General features: G+C 38.8%; 1 protein-coding gene across 5 annotated transcripts in view; it reads right to left on the bottom strand.

Moving 5' to 3' along the window:
- Positions 1-13479, bottom strand: part of PCDH19 (protocadherin 19) — a 211627-nt gene that overhangs the window by 70248 nt on the left and 127900 nt on the right. Inside the window, exon 6 of one of the 5 annotated variants that reach the window (XM_069213083.1) lies at positions 87-152. The exons of the other annotated variants lie outside the window; for them this stretch is intronic. Coding sequence (XP_069069184.1) covers positions 121-152 — 32 coding nt within the window. The 3' untranslated portion in view covers positions 87-120. The remainder of the gene's footprint in view (positions 1-86; positions 153-13479) is intronic. 5 annotated transcript variants of the gene reach the window in all.

The following is a 13479-nucleotide window of genomic DNA, read 5'->3' as shown; positions in this document are numbered from 1 at the left end:
ATGGGCTCCCTGTCGCTAAAATGAAATGAAATCCAAAATGTTCTAGGAAAGACCTTTGAAGTAACTCATAACAGAAGACTACTCACCATGAGATGGTCTTCCTGAAAACAGCTTTCCCTTTTATACTAAATCAGAAGCCACAGATGATTTTTCTGCAAGAAACCACATTAATTATATCTGAGTTCTGGCTTGATATTTAGGGTGTACAAATGTTGCTGGAAAAGAAAAAGAAGAAAAATACTTATAGAGAAAGTGTCTGCTCAACATTAAAACTGACACCCTGTTGAGTGTGTATTATGAAATGTGTTTAGTTCCTAAGAATCACTGTTATAAGGTTCGTATTATTATGAAATGTGTTTAGTCCCTAAGAATCAAAGTTATTGGGTTCGTATTAGGGATGTACCCTAACCTGTCTAATCCTGTAAGCCACAACCTCTACATTTGTGCTTATGGACATATTATGTCTAAAGAGCCACATAGCCTTTTTGTATTTTTTTCAAACTACAGACATCATTCGTTGAGTTGGTCTATCTGTGTTTACAAGAAACACGCCTTTAAAATGTAAATATAGTTTCAAAGTACACCCAAAAAATCAAAAAAGATGTTAATATTTTTTAATACATAATTTTGAGTCAGTAATTATCTTAACATGTGTTTTTACTTGTTATCAAACGTATAAACTGTTTTTATTGTAAAAATCGAATTTCAATGTTTGGGTCTTATTTTGTACATTTTTCTGTTTATTGCAGGTTTTTGACGTTCTTGTAAGTCGTATCTGGACACTAAAAGGTGCAGTAACACTAATTTAAAAATATACATTTTTATGTCCTTGATGTCGACTGCTAAGGCTTAGGGCCTGATATAGAGCTTGACGGAGGGGGTTACTCCATTACAAATGTGACAAATATCCAGTCTGCTGTATTACAGTTCTGTTATAGCCTATGGAACTTGTAATACAGCAGACGTGATATCCATCACGTTTGTAACCGAGTAACCTCTCCGACAAACTCTAAATCAGGCCCTTCGTTTCTTTCTGTCCTGCTCTACTTCTTGCCTAGACTAGTGAATGGCTCTCAAGTGCCATTGGGGAGGTATGTTATTTTCCATCATTTGTAACGTTGAATACTGGCCATCAGTATTTCATGTCATGGTCGAATTGTGTGTACCTTGCCTACACAGTCATTTGTTGTTACTGAAGTTACTTCACTGCCTTTTGTGAAATTTGAAAACAATACTGTTGATCTTTATTTGTATCTTGGAGTTATATTTCGGTGTACATCAAAACCCTCTCACCTAAAGGACTACAACACAAACTGTGGAATAGGAATATAGGCCATACATGCCATCTTCTATACCACTAAGGCCAGTAGTTGGTACACCATCCTTTACAGGGGATACTTCATTTTTGACTGAATGACTCAAACCTTTAATTAAGAATTGACTGCAAGCTAATTTTTGTTTGCATGGTAAGATATATTGGTCACCGAAGCTGCAGAGAACAAGGTCAATCCCTTTATGTGCTACAAGGAGTGTCCCTCTGCTGTACAGGCTTCAGCCGGTCTTTAGTTAGGATTACATTTAAGCATGCCATTACAATCTTCTTACTGTTTTCAAACCTCAAGGCTTTAATTGGCTTATTTCTAAACTCATCAGACAAAATTTTGTGTGCCCACTCTCTACGTATATGTTGTGTTGTTCACAGGTAAGTCATTCATTCTGAAATATACTTAAAAGAAATTCTATATACTTTTTTTTAATGTGGTGGGTCCTGGAAATACTGCCATGCCCATGATGTGAGCTCAGCACTTGTAAGTGCCATCCTTTTAAAACAGAAAAATGGTGATGCCACTACTTACTAAAGGAAGCTTTGAGCTACAACCAGCGAACCACACAGAGTTTGGAGTATTTCTAGCCCCTATTGTCCCGCAATGACCCACAATTGGCAGGTAACGTCAGTCGACTTCTACCATCACTGGCCCTATGAGTACTTTCTGCTAAAAAAGAGATTCTGATGAACTAAAGATATGCACAAGGCACATGTGTTTTTAAAAATATATATGCTAACAGTTTAGCATATACTTCTAAATTTAAGATATTCAAATAGAATTTCAGTATGCTGAAAGTTATGAACACCTTATCAGAATTTACAGCAGAAAGGTAGGCATACCATCCAAAATGTAGAATATGCATGCGAAACCTTCACTGCTTTTTATGAGACTGTAACACAAAACTTACAGAGGAGGCAATGGCCATAGCCAGATAAATATGAACAAAGGCCTTTGAACACTAGTGTTTGTAAATGCGTGTACTGGATAAGGCTAAAGACAATGGTCCAGATTCTCAAAGGTTTAGCATCGGTATACTGTTGCATGTGTAACGCTAAACCAACGCTAAACATCTTTTGGCATTTACAAACCAACGCAAATAGGCATTTGCATTGCTTTGTGTGGCAAAGTAATGCAAAGCAGAAAGAAATACTGATTTGCATTACTTAGGGCCAAGGAGGCATTACATGGGTGGTACATGGTTGTACCCATGCTACCGCCCATGCTCTTTGATGCTAAACCCTATTCTGAAACATCAGAAGAAAGGGTTTAGTGCCCAAAATTAATACCTTTGAAAAGCAGGCACTAAACGGAGAAATATGTTTAGTTCTCCATGCTTTTCCGACTTTGCTTGTGTGCTGTACAGCACACATACAAAGTAGGAAAAGCATTTCCACTTTTCCAGGCATAGTATTTTGTACAGGAAGGGCACCCTTCCTGTACAAAACCTATGCTAGACTCGCGCACACACCCTAGCACTATGGCGCTAAGGTGTATGCATGGTGCACGGCAGCTGAAATCAGTGCTGGCCCTAGGAAAAGGGGAGGAGAGTGCCATGGCTGCTGCACTGGTCTGTGTGACACCTTTCAGAATCTGGGCCAGAGTTTATTACTGCCCATGCCAAGCCTCAGATGGTGAAAAAATACCTTTTAACTTTGCAAGCTTGATTGGTAAATATCACCTGTGTTTAGCTTAGTACTCCCATGTTTTAAGAAGAAAACCACACCAGCATTTTATCGATCACTGTCCTCCCCAGCCCCTCAAATCACTAATACAGAGTTCTAAATAAGCTTACTATTCGAGTATGTACATCCCTCTATGGACCTTACCCACTTCGGGACTATTTGAATTTATAACATTCTTCTTACAACCCATACTATCAATAAGATATTTTTCTATGTTACACAAATTTCTCTCATTCCCAACATGGAGTTTTTGTTCATCTGAATGATTACGCTAGAGGCTGGTATGCCACAGTGTTACATAAAATACAAGTCCAACACTATCCATCAGTGAGTGCTTATTTTGTCATTCAAGCAACAACTTACTTGACATTTACAGCTCAGTTCTTTTCTCTGCAGTGTGTGATGCTGTAAATCAGTGGTCAATACCTCAGCTGGGTTTATAAATCATCCATACCTAGGAGTGTGATTTGTGTAACACTGACAGGTCCCAACGGTCTGCGTGGGTTTGTTTTGCTGCTAGATGTTACCTCCATATTTGAACTGAACCCTGTGATATCTGAATAGGACCAGATTTTCCATAAGAAACACTGTGCTGCCCAGAAGGATGAACGTTTCCAATGTAGCTAGAATATTAATAACTTTCAGAAATGTAATTATCTCTACGTGCATGAACAACTACCCCTCAGGTATCTCTAGATGCAGATTCTAGGTGATGACTTGCTCACTGAGTTTTCTTTTCAAAATTAAAGTCACTATTATAATTTTGTTTTATTGCAGACTAATTTAAAGTCTTGTCTGCTCACACTGAGTTTGAGTTACTTTTTGGAGCATTATTATTTGTTTGGAAAAGTAGGTGGGTATGTTAATTGGTCCAAAAGTTTAAATGGTCAAAAAAGAGGGAAACAGAATCAGTCTATTATTTCCCTAGTTATGAATATACCAACTGAAGGGCACCATGTCTTCTGTGTATGCAGTGTGGCTGAGAGCAAGACCAAAGACATGCATGTGGGTTCTAAATCTAAATCAAACTTGGGTGTGGCACCAAAAAAAACGGTTGCATTGGGCGCCATCAAAGCTACTGTGAATCTTCTCAAGGACCTGAAATGTCTCTGCTGGCGGCACCACGTCTATTGAGATGATCGAATCTTGTGGTACGGATTCAACACCTTGCTGATAAACATATGGTAGCTTCCAACCCTCAAGTCCAATTAATGAATGCCCTCTTAATGAAAAAACGTATGATTTTATAACCGTGACATATATCCATCTTGCACGTCGTATATATATTGGACCTAAAATTTAAATATGTATTTTGTTTATTGCATATGGAATTCTTTACACATAATACATTTGTGACTGCAAGATACTTCTACTTCACATACCACTACTGGTTGAAGGTCAATGTGAACTTTCTCTATTGAGATTTGTATCCTGGACATTTTCCTTAAAAAGTTCCTTTGGCATTTGGAAGTGGACTTATGTCTAAAAACATTTACGGACACTTGCACTTGAATAATCATGTTGCAGTGGTCAAGACAGAAATAAGGCAAAACACTTATGGCAGAGGATCTTGTAAGATCAAGGAAAATCAGATGGTGGCTTTTCCACAAAAAAAATGCAACATTTCCTTTCAAGGGCATAAGGATGGCCATTTGGCCAAGATGATGATGCTACAGCCAGCAGCTGGCATGAAATAAAGTTGCTGGTAAACCCCAGATGTGAGTTCAGCCAGGATGTATAGTTAATCTTGTTACACCATCTACCAAAAGGCACCTATAGGATATAAATCTGAAAAGAGAACATGCACATTGTTTTGTTATTGTTCCATACTGCACAGAGCTGGCTTTAGGGCAGTGTGACTGGTGTGATCACACTGGGCGCTGACTTGGAAGGGGGGGCACTGTTCTCAGGGGAGGGTGCTGTGTTGAGCAAAACCTTATGATTGAAAATCACTTGCTTCAGTGTTCCTTGTGCGTCCAGCTTTGAGGCAGCAATAAAAACGGACAAAATAGCTCTTATGATTATAGTTCCTGCTAAAGAGAGAAAGAGATAGGAGTTTTGTCTAGTGGCAGTTTTGTGTCGCCATAAAGTAGCTCAAAGGGTTAATGTGCCTGCTGCAAAGAACAGATCTGTATTTTATGAAGATAGCTGAGTGGATTATCAAAGCAAGGCTCTACGAGCACTTTAAACCAAATGAAATATATGTGAGAGAGAGAGGCTATGGAGAGAAGACGGCACTTTTGTCGGGTGGGTAGTCAGGGAATTTGAGGAGTAGGTCATGGGTGTGGCACCAAAAAAAACGGTTGGGTTGGGCGCCATCAAAGCTAAAGCTGACCCTGATACTGCAGGTAGTATCACTCCTAATGGTGGCATGTTCAGTGAATTTCCCTGAACCCCCCCCAGCACTCAATCCTTTGTGAAAACAGTTTGGAAGAGACCAGAGAGCCATACTGACTGGTGAATCTAGCACAACGTCGAAGTGCATAAGGATGAAAAGATCTTTGCTAGAATTAAAGGTTTGGGCAACTGTTATACGTGGACTATTTAAATCAGTTAATGCAAAACTCAGTGCATTGTAAACACGATGCTGACCACTGAACTTAAAATTAGAGTCCATATTGTCCAGCGAAGGCTACATCGTGCATGCTAGATGAATCCTAACAGTAAAGTGGGCAGCGTGCTGATTGATTATAGTGTTCTGTGACAATATAATAATTTATTAGGGCACATTGTTCCTTGGTCTTATGGCATACATTGGCATACTTATCTGTACGCTGCTTCAACAAGAATAAACAAGTAGCAATAAATATTTTCGTGAATGCTGTTATGGTCATAAAGTGTTTCAATAAATTTGACTAGCACCTTTTATTGCCTTTTTACAGGCAATCTTGCATTAGCATTATGTGCACCAGTGGATCGTGTGATAACACATTTATTCATACTGATGAGAGAAGGGAATGATGCAAGATTCAGTTATTACTACATCACCCATGAGTCACACACCTCAATAACTTAAAGATAACGATTTACTACTGTACATAAATATGCAAGCATGACTTAGCAACATATATTATTATTGAAAAAGGCGGGCATAGTTTAAACCATTTGTTATATATCTCATGAGCTGTCATTGTTTTTCTGTCCCTGTAGCTGTACATGTAAAGCCGAAGATGGCGCAGAGAGAGAGTTTCGTAAAAAAGTAGACATGTTTTATCCCTTTTTAATTTTTTATTCATTTTCAAAGATAAAAAGTACCGTTATTGTCATTGCTGATAAGAAGCTCCTTTCTCAAACTTGTTGTGATCCATGGCAATTCCACTAGATGGATTATACACGACGCAAAGGACTCTATGCAAGAAACTACAACACATTTTACCGCATATGTGTGCATTGAGCAAGCCATATTTTGTTGCCTGCCTCTTGCAGTGCGTTGAAATGCGGCAATGCTAAGTCAATTCTACCAATGAACACAGGGGTTGGTAGAATAATGATATAGAATGCCGAGCAGACTATATGTCCTGCGGTAATCGCATGTCCAGGAGGTTCCAAAGAGCATCTTTGTTAACATAATGATAAATCTTTTTGACAGGATATGCTGTTCTGAAAAAAAAATGAATTTCCATGTACTCCAAGAAAAGCAGGGAAATTGTGCTATTTATGGAACTCAGCAGTACAGTGTTGTGAAAGCTCCATAATTTTGTTAGGAACTAATAAGACCAGGGATGAAATACAGTAGGTGGGTGAACAATGAGGCAGGTCACACACTGAAGTGGATTAACATATCAACAGCGAGATGGAGCTAGGTTGGATCTATCTATAGGATGATGTTGGTAGACTGCACATAATCTAATGCCGAATTAACGCTTCCTCTATAGTGCTGCCTTAACATTTGTTAACAATGACCCATAGCATGACAATGGGGAATAACTGAGGCATCTGAATCTATGAAAGTTCCAATGCTGGAGAAACTTGGTGTAAAAAGATTTCTGTTAGTCAAATCAGTTTAGGTGTTTGCAAACTAAAAGAGGTAATGGGTTGCTAAACTCGATTCAACCTAAAGAAAATATGTCAAGTAAAGAAAAAATATAATGCAGGGCGTGTGACAGTAATTCTATCACAAAATGCAAGGTGAGGTTATGAATTCCTGTAAACAACCTAAATGTCCTCTCATTTAGTAGGGAGGAAGCAATTATGCACGGTGACAGATTCCAAATTAGGTACATAATAGAACCATATAGCTATTGTCAGTAAATAATACTTTTCTGTATCAATCGAATTTACAGGATAGGAATCCGCTTGACATTTTAAATAGCAGCAATTGAGCTTGAGGCAGTGTCTTTGATCGTGTCCTTGTTTCTCCGGACCTGGACACATTTGACACTAGGCACTGCCATTTCAACATGTGGCATTTAGCTGAGCTAAAAGCCCTTGTCATCTGACAAGAAATCACGAAGCAAATAAGTTATCCTGCCTTGAAGGTACAAAGTGAGAGAGCAGAAGCAATAAAGAACCAAAAGGTAGAAAGAGAAAAAAAGCAACACTGCCACCATCGAAAAGTGTGGTAGAAATATAAATGAAGTAGGACAGACATTTTATTGAAGAGGTTTCAGGTGATCTTATTCCATTAAATGTTAAGAATCGGTAGTATGGTGCAGCAGTGAGTGCAAGCACCACATGTATCCTAAACACTGCTGCTCTTGCATCCCAGGGACGAGTGCACATTTGGGACACCTGTGGGTGATTCACCAAGATTTGCAGTGGGACAGGTAGCATGTATGCAATTCAGGCAGTAAAACACGTGTGTGGAATCCTTGATTGGTGCAAAAAGCACGTGGGGTGTTTAGGTGCTCTAGCTCAATGGCATGCGTTGCTTTTCCACCCGGAGAAGTTCTGCTATGTCAGAGTCCATACACCACTTTCAAACGCCCAAACTCATGTTGGAGGCAAGGATCCTTCCCACTCACTGTCTGCTATTCATCCCGATAAGGGAACAGTGTCTGCAATCTCCATACTGCTATACAGTATTTTGTATCGCTTCATTTCCATTTTAACATATTTTGGTTTGCCATTAGTTATCACAAGCTATATTTCTAAAACAATAACTATATCTATTTATATATATCCAGCTATAGATTTATATTGATAACTCTATATGGATGGGTGGATTGATTAGCTTTAGAACCCTATTCATTTCGGTATTTAAGGTATCATTGTTTTTCAGCTCAGCCCATGTAATATTCGGAAGTACATGTTTAGTAAAACCTTCCTTGTAATAGGCACATTTAGCTCAATTTGTCAGTAAAAAATTAGGATCACATGTTTTCCTTCAGAACATGGGAATGGATTTTTTCACTATGAATAGTTAGTGCACACCTCTTGGTTTTCGCTATTTGTGTCATAAGAAATCTGACCCATCTGAGGCTCTTCTGCACGGTTTCTTTTGCTTTTGAGACGCTTCCTACAATACAAGTTACCATACCACAGAGGGCTCCATCACTTTCCTACATTTTGCAGTCATGCTGGATATCTAACATAGTCTCCTAATTTACAACATCCCCAGAAAGATAGCTTATTGCACAGGAACACAATCTAATGAAGCCAATTGTTTGCCTACATAAAAGCCACTGTAGACGTGTGTAATTTGGATGGGCATGACACAGCCCTCGCTGTCAAAAACATTAGCTTTTTCATCCCTACAGGTTAACATACGAAACACACATTAGTCAAGCCACAACAGGATGTAACTCCTTGGAGCTTTAATGTCATGAAGTTAGCTTATTTCCCATACTCAGTATTCTATGCCTTCAAACATCTAACACGCTAACATGAATGTAGTATGTTAACTCTATTAACATTTCCCTGCGAGCCAACATACCAGGCTGAAAAAGTAAAATGACTGGACTTTTTGCCGCACAGGATCAAAACCACCAGAGGTTTTCAATAGTCTTATGGACTAATTTAGATAATGGCGGATGGCCCGTTAATCTGTGATGGAGTTGGAGTAAATTACTCCATTGCCCTGCTGGAGGTGCCACCCGCCAAATTTAGAAATGTCTGGCAGGCTGGTGCTCATTTTTTAAAGTGGTGGATCTTATAATGCTGTTTACAGTTTGGTGCACCAAATTGTTTCCTTTTAATTTTCAGAAAGAAAATCACAAAGTAGGATTTTCTTTTTGAAAATGAAAAAGAAAATGATCTCCTAAGCCATGGGAGTCCCTTCCCATAGGGAGGGTACCATTTGTCAGTTTCCACTGCCACTTACTGCCTGGATTTTCCTTGGCAGTGAAAACTTTCCTTTAATTCCTCCCATCTAACTTAGTGGTAGAATTAGAGGTGTGCCACCCATTGCCCTTACTTCACAGGGCTATCAGAGGGCTAAAAGCATGGTGAAGATGGGACAGTCTCCACCATGATTAAACCTAAGGTCTGTCACATTTAAATTTGGTGGACAGACCATTAACTTAGCAGTATCTATACTCTGTTACTGCCGCAACGGAATAGACATGCAGCCAAGATCTAAATCGTGCCCTTAGTCTATAAGGTGCAAACGGTGCACACTGGTCTGGATTTGCACAGCATGCATTACATTTCCTCGAACCATTCCCCCTTGTGTGAAAAAGAATCTTCACTCTAGTGCACTTTTAACTGCCCGGCAACTAATTCTTGGAGAAGCCTCTTCGCAGATACTCAATACCTCAATAGACCTGAGAGTGTGCCCCTTCAATTAGTACCCATTGGAGAGATCTCTTCATGGGCTTCACAACAGTGAACGAAAGGTTCAGCAGGTGAAGGCAGTGACATTTTAAATAGGTGGACGGCAAAATAATGAAGAAGAAAATATAGTGTGGCGAAAGTCAATAGGCTCATCGGAAAATGACTTCATCAGCTTTTTTGAAAGCACACAAATCATTTTAAACCACACTTATTATATATACATAATAACTTGGAGTGTTTGTGTGTCTGAGTTTTCAATGCTTTCAAAACAAGCAGAAGACTCGCCAGTACTGGACTGGAACTAATGCAGTGTTTGATTAAACCACCATTTTGAGTATTAGTCACCTGAAAGTTATATATTGTGATCCTATGGAAACCATCAAATTTATTCCATAAAACGTGATTTATTTTATCATTTTTCCAAGACAAAAATGTATCCAAATAGTTTTTTGGGTGTTCTGTTTGTAATGGCATGCGATCAGAGTTACATCACCAAAAGGGAACATCAAACAAGAGGTCCAGGCTACTCGTTTACTGAAGCATGCAGTGCATCCAATAGGGTACCATAACATCATTGAAATTTACTGCTCATCATCTTTATTTGAAAAGGATATTGCATTCAAGCCATCAACCATTTTGTGGGCTCTGGAGACACATATCTATCTGATTGATTTTATGATTTAACGGTCCATGATTGGCTCATCACAGATGCACGGTGTGTGTTGCTTGGAGTTTTGTGCTCAGTTAGAGAACTGTTGCATAGAATCATGCAAGTGCAGTTCTCCAGCAGCACAATAAAAATAAGTGTTCCGCAGCCAATGGCAGGGCCTGCATTAGCCTGTACACAGACAATCACCATTGGACTAAAACCGGTAAGATACGTGTCTGAAATCCTGGTTATGCACTGTCAATCATACAGCTGTTGTGTGTGGAAGGCCTACAATAAATTGAGTGGGAGTAAGGAGCAGAGTGGAGAAGTATATTATCGGTGAATCATGGGAGGCAGAGCCATAACAGGGGGTGGAGCAACAGGGTAAGTAAAAACAAACAAAATTCTTGAGTGATTCTGCTGCTTGGTGTGTGTGTGTGTGATTACACACCGAGTATAAATGTGGTCCTGTTGTAATGGTGGTAATGCCTGGCATATTATGATATTCAATGGTGTTATGATGTTCAACCTTGGTAAACATGTTTAAATGCTGGCACTGGCACAGTTATGGTGTTTTTTTAGTATTTTCAGGCATACAGGAAACTAGTTCCCTCTCCTTTTATATTATGTGCGATCTGTGGCTTGAAGATGTTGCTCCATATAATGGTACCATTTCCTTAAGAGTAGTAATACGTGGCATATTGCAGGCATCTATGACATGATCAGGCCTGCCTCTGATAAAATGCTGAATCTAGCACAATGACGATATAGCTTAGCATTTTGCGAGCATCCATGGCATATTGGTACTCACTGCTTGTTTAATACTGCTCCTATAATTTGATAACCACTGATGTAATACTAGCCCTGTCATAATGGTGGTTATTTTTTCACTTAATGTGTACATCCCTAGCATGAGTTTGTGATAAAAGGAAATAAGGTATATTCTAACCTGTGTGCACATGATGAGAATGACAAACTGATGTTTGCTCACCACATATATAGTTATCAAAAATGAAAAAAAGGTTATCTCAAGACAAAATAGCTTTTTGCAAAAATGCAAAACTTTTGTTTTGGTTAAATTAGCTTAATTTTCCAAAATAAATAAATATATTTGATAGCTAATGTAAGGTGTTGCACTTCTTGTACTTGAACACACATATTTCAAGTTGATAGTTGAGGGATTATCAACATTTCTACTAACCTTGCCCTATAAGAATGGGATAACTTGTCTACTGTCTAAACATAACCGGCATGCACATCTATTTGAATTTGTTGTCTGAAGTTGTGAGATGAATGTATTCTTTTTTTTTTTTATTCAACACGCTTTTTCAAAGGACAGTCTCAGAAATAGCATATTACTGAGATAACATGCATATGAGGAAGGATAGAAGAATGAAAGGAAGTCATCAAAAATATGCTATGAAACTTCAATGGCCACATCAGGTTTATTTTCTGATCTTGCTGTACAATACATGGGATTAGATTTTTTAGGGAAAATCTGCTGAAAATGCAATGCTGTTAGACAATATTCTTAAAGTTTTCTCGTACTGCTAAACCCGCAACACATATGGGAGTAGCCAGGTTTGTTTGGCAAGCCATGGTACTATTTTACTCTTTCATGCTTGTCCCTTGGGTACCTATATACCATCTAGACCTCCATGAACCCTCTTCAAGTTTAGTCACTTCGATTAATTCAATCAGTAACACCCCAAAGCAACTGGATAGATACAGCTTTAAGACTTTTGAAAGAGCTATCACAGGTGTGCTTTGTGTCAATAGCATAAAGATTACATATCAACCAATTGCACAGATCCACTCTGCTAATAATATGGAATTGCCTTCCGGGTATTGACCGAGTTACTTACTTCCCTTTTTGCCATCAGTTGGATCTTTTCATCAAAGACCAGAAACCTAAAGCAATCCCAGTACCAATGTCCACACGGAGAGAAAGATGGCTTCCCAGAGAGAGCAGAACAGGCTGAAGCTTTATTCTGGCGTTTTCTATGTAAAGATTTACGATTGAAGAGCTCCCTGGGATTTGGCCAGTTAAAGACTCACGTACAGCCATGCTCACATCCCAACATGCACAGAATGAGGGTGCATTTCCTCTGTAGTCTTTCAGATAATGATGGCTTTGTCAATGGATGGTTTATCAATCTACAGATTCTCTAACGGTTGCACACCCAAATTGGTATGCCCAGGGAGTCAAACCATTGGCCGCTTATAATGGAATATCTGAACTGTGGGAATTCCCTCTACACCAAACGTCCTCTTGGAATGTTAGGGAACACCAGCTAGTGCAGAGCATGCTTGATCAAATGCTGGCCCATGTCTCCCTCTTCATATACTGGTTCGAACAAGAGAATAGTACAGCACACAAGATGGAGCATTACAAGAAGCTACTTAAACACTTTTAACCTTCCCTTGCAAAGAGCACAGTGAAAATACCGAATGGAATTAGGATAATTCTAAGATCTACAATATGCAATTACTTTATTCAAACAAGATTCTTGTTTCTTTATTTCAAGCTGCAACTAAGCATAGGGCAGGGTATGAAAAATGGCAATACTTTGAAGCCTATATTACTAAAATGACTGCCTGACTCATGCCACAACCCTTGAACAATCTCCGAAAAAGCTGAAAAAATGAAGGTCAAAAAATGTATTTAATGACGCCGAGAATCTATCAATCAATGCTTCTAAGTCCAATAATTTATGTAGTTATGAGATATCAAAGGGGATGGAAAGCTATGGGATATTAGTCCAATCCATGTTAGAACGATTCATTTAAGATTATGACCAGTACACATGAATATAGCCTGAGCAAGGGGAACAACAGAATATTCCATATGAAAGAAAGTGACCGTAGAAGTTCATGCACATTCCGTTCTCAAGTGCATTGTGTAACCCTTTTAAAGCAAGATAATTTAGATGAACTTCAAGGGAATCAGAGATGTACTCATACCACTTCTGAATGTTTTGCAGCGTTAACTTTCCATAAGATGTCTAATGTCCCACTTACTTGTCACTCCATAGTGGGAAAACAACGGAAAATTGCAAGATGACATGTTTTTTTCATTAAAGCTCAAGTGGTCTAATTTGTGATG

The sequence above is a fragment of the Pleurodeles waltl genome, chromosome 2_1, assembly GCF_031143425.1.
Source record: "Pleurodeles waltl isolate 20211129_DDA chromosome 2_1, aPleWal1.hap1.20221129, whole genome shotgun sequence".
In the NCBI taxonomy this organism is placed as follows: domain Eukaryota; kingdom Metazoa; phylum Chordata; class Amphibia; order Caudata; family Salamandridae; genus Pleurodeles; species Pleurodeles waltl.
Note: the sequence above shows the minus strand (reverse complement) of the source record. Positions and strands in the feature narration are given on the sequence as shown.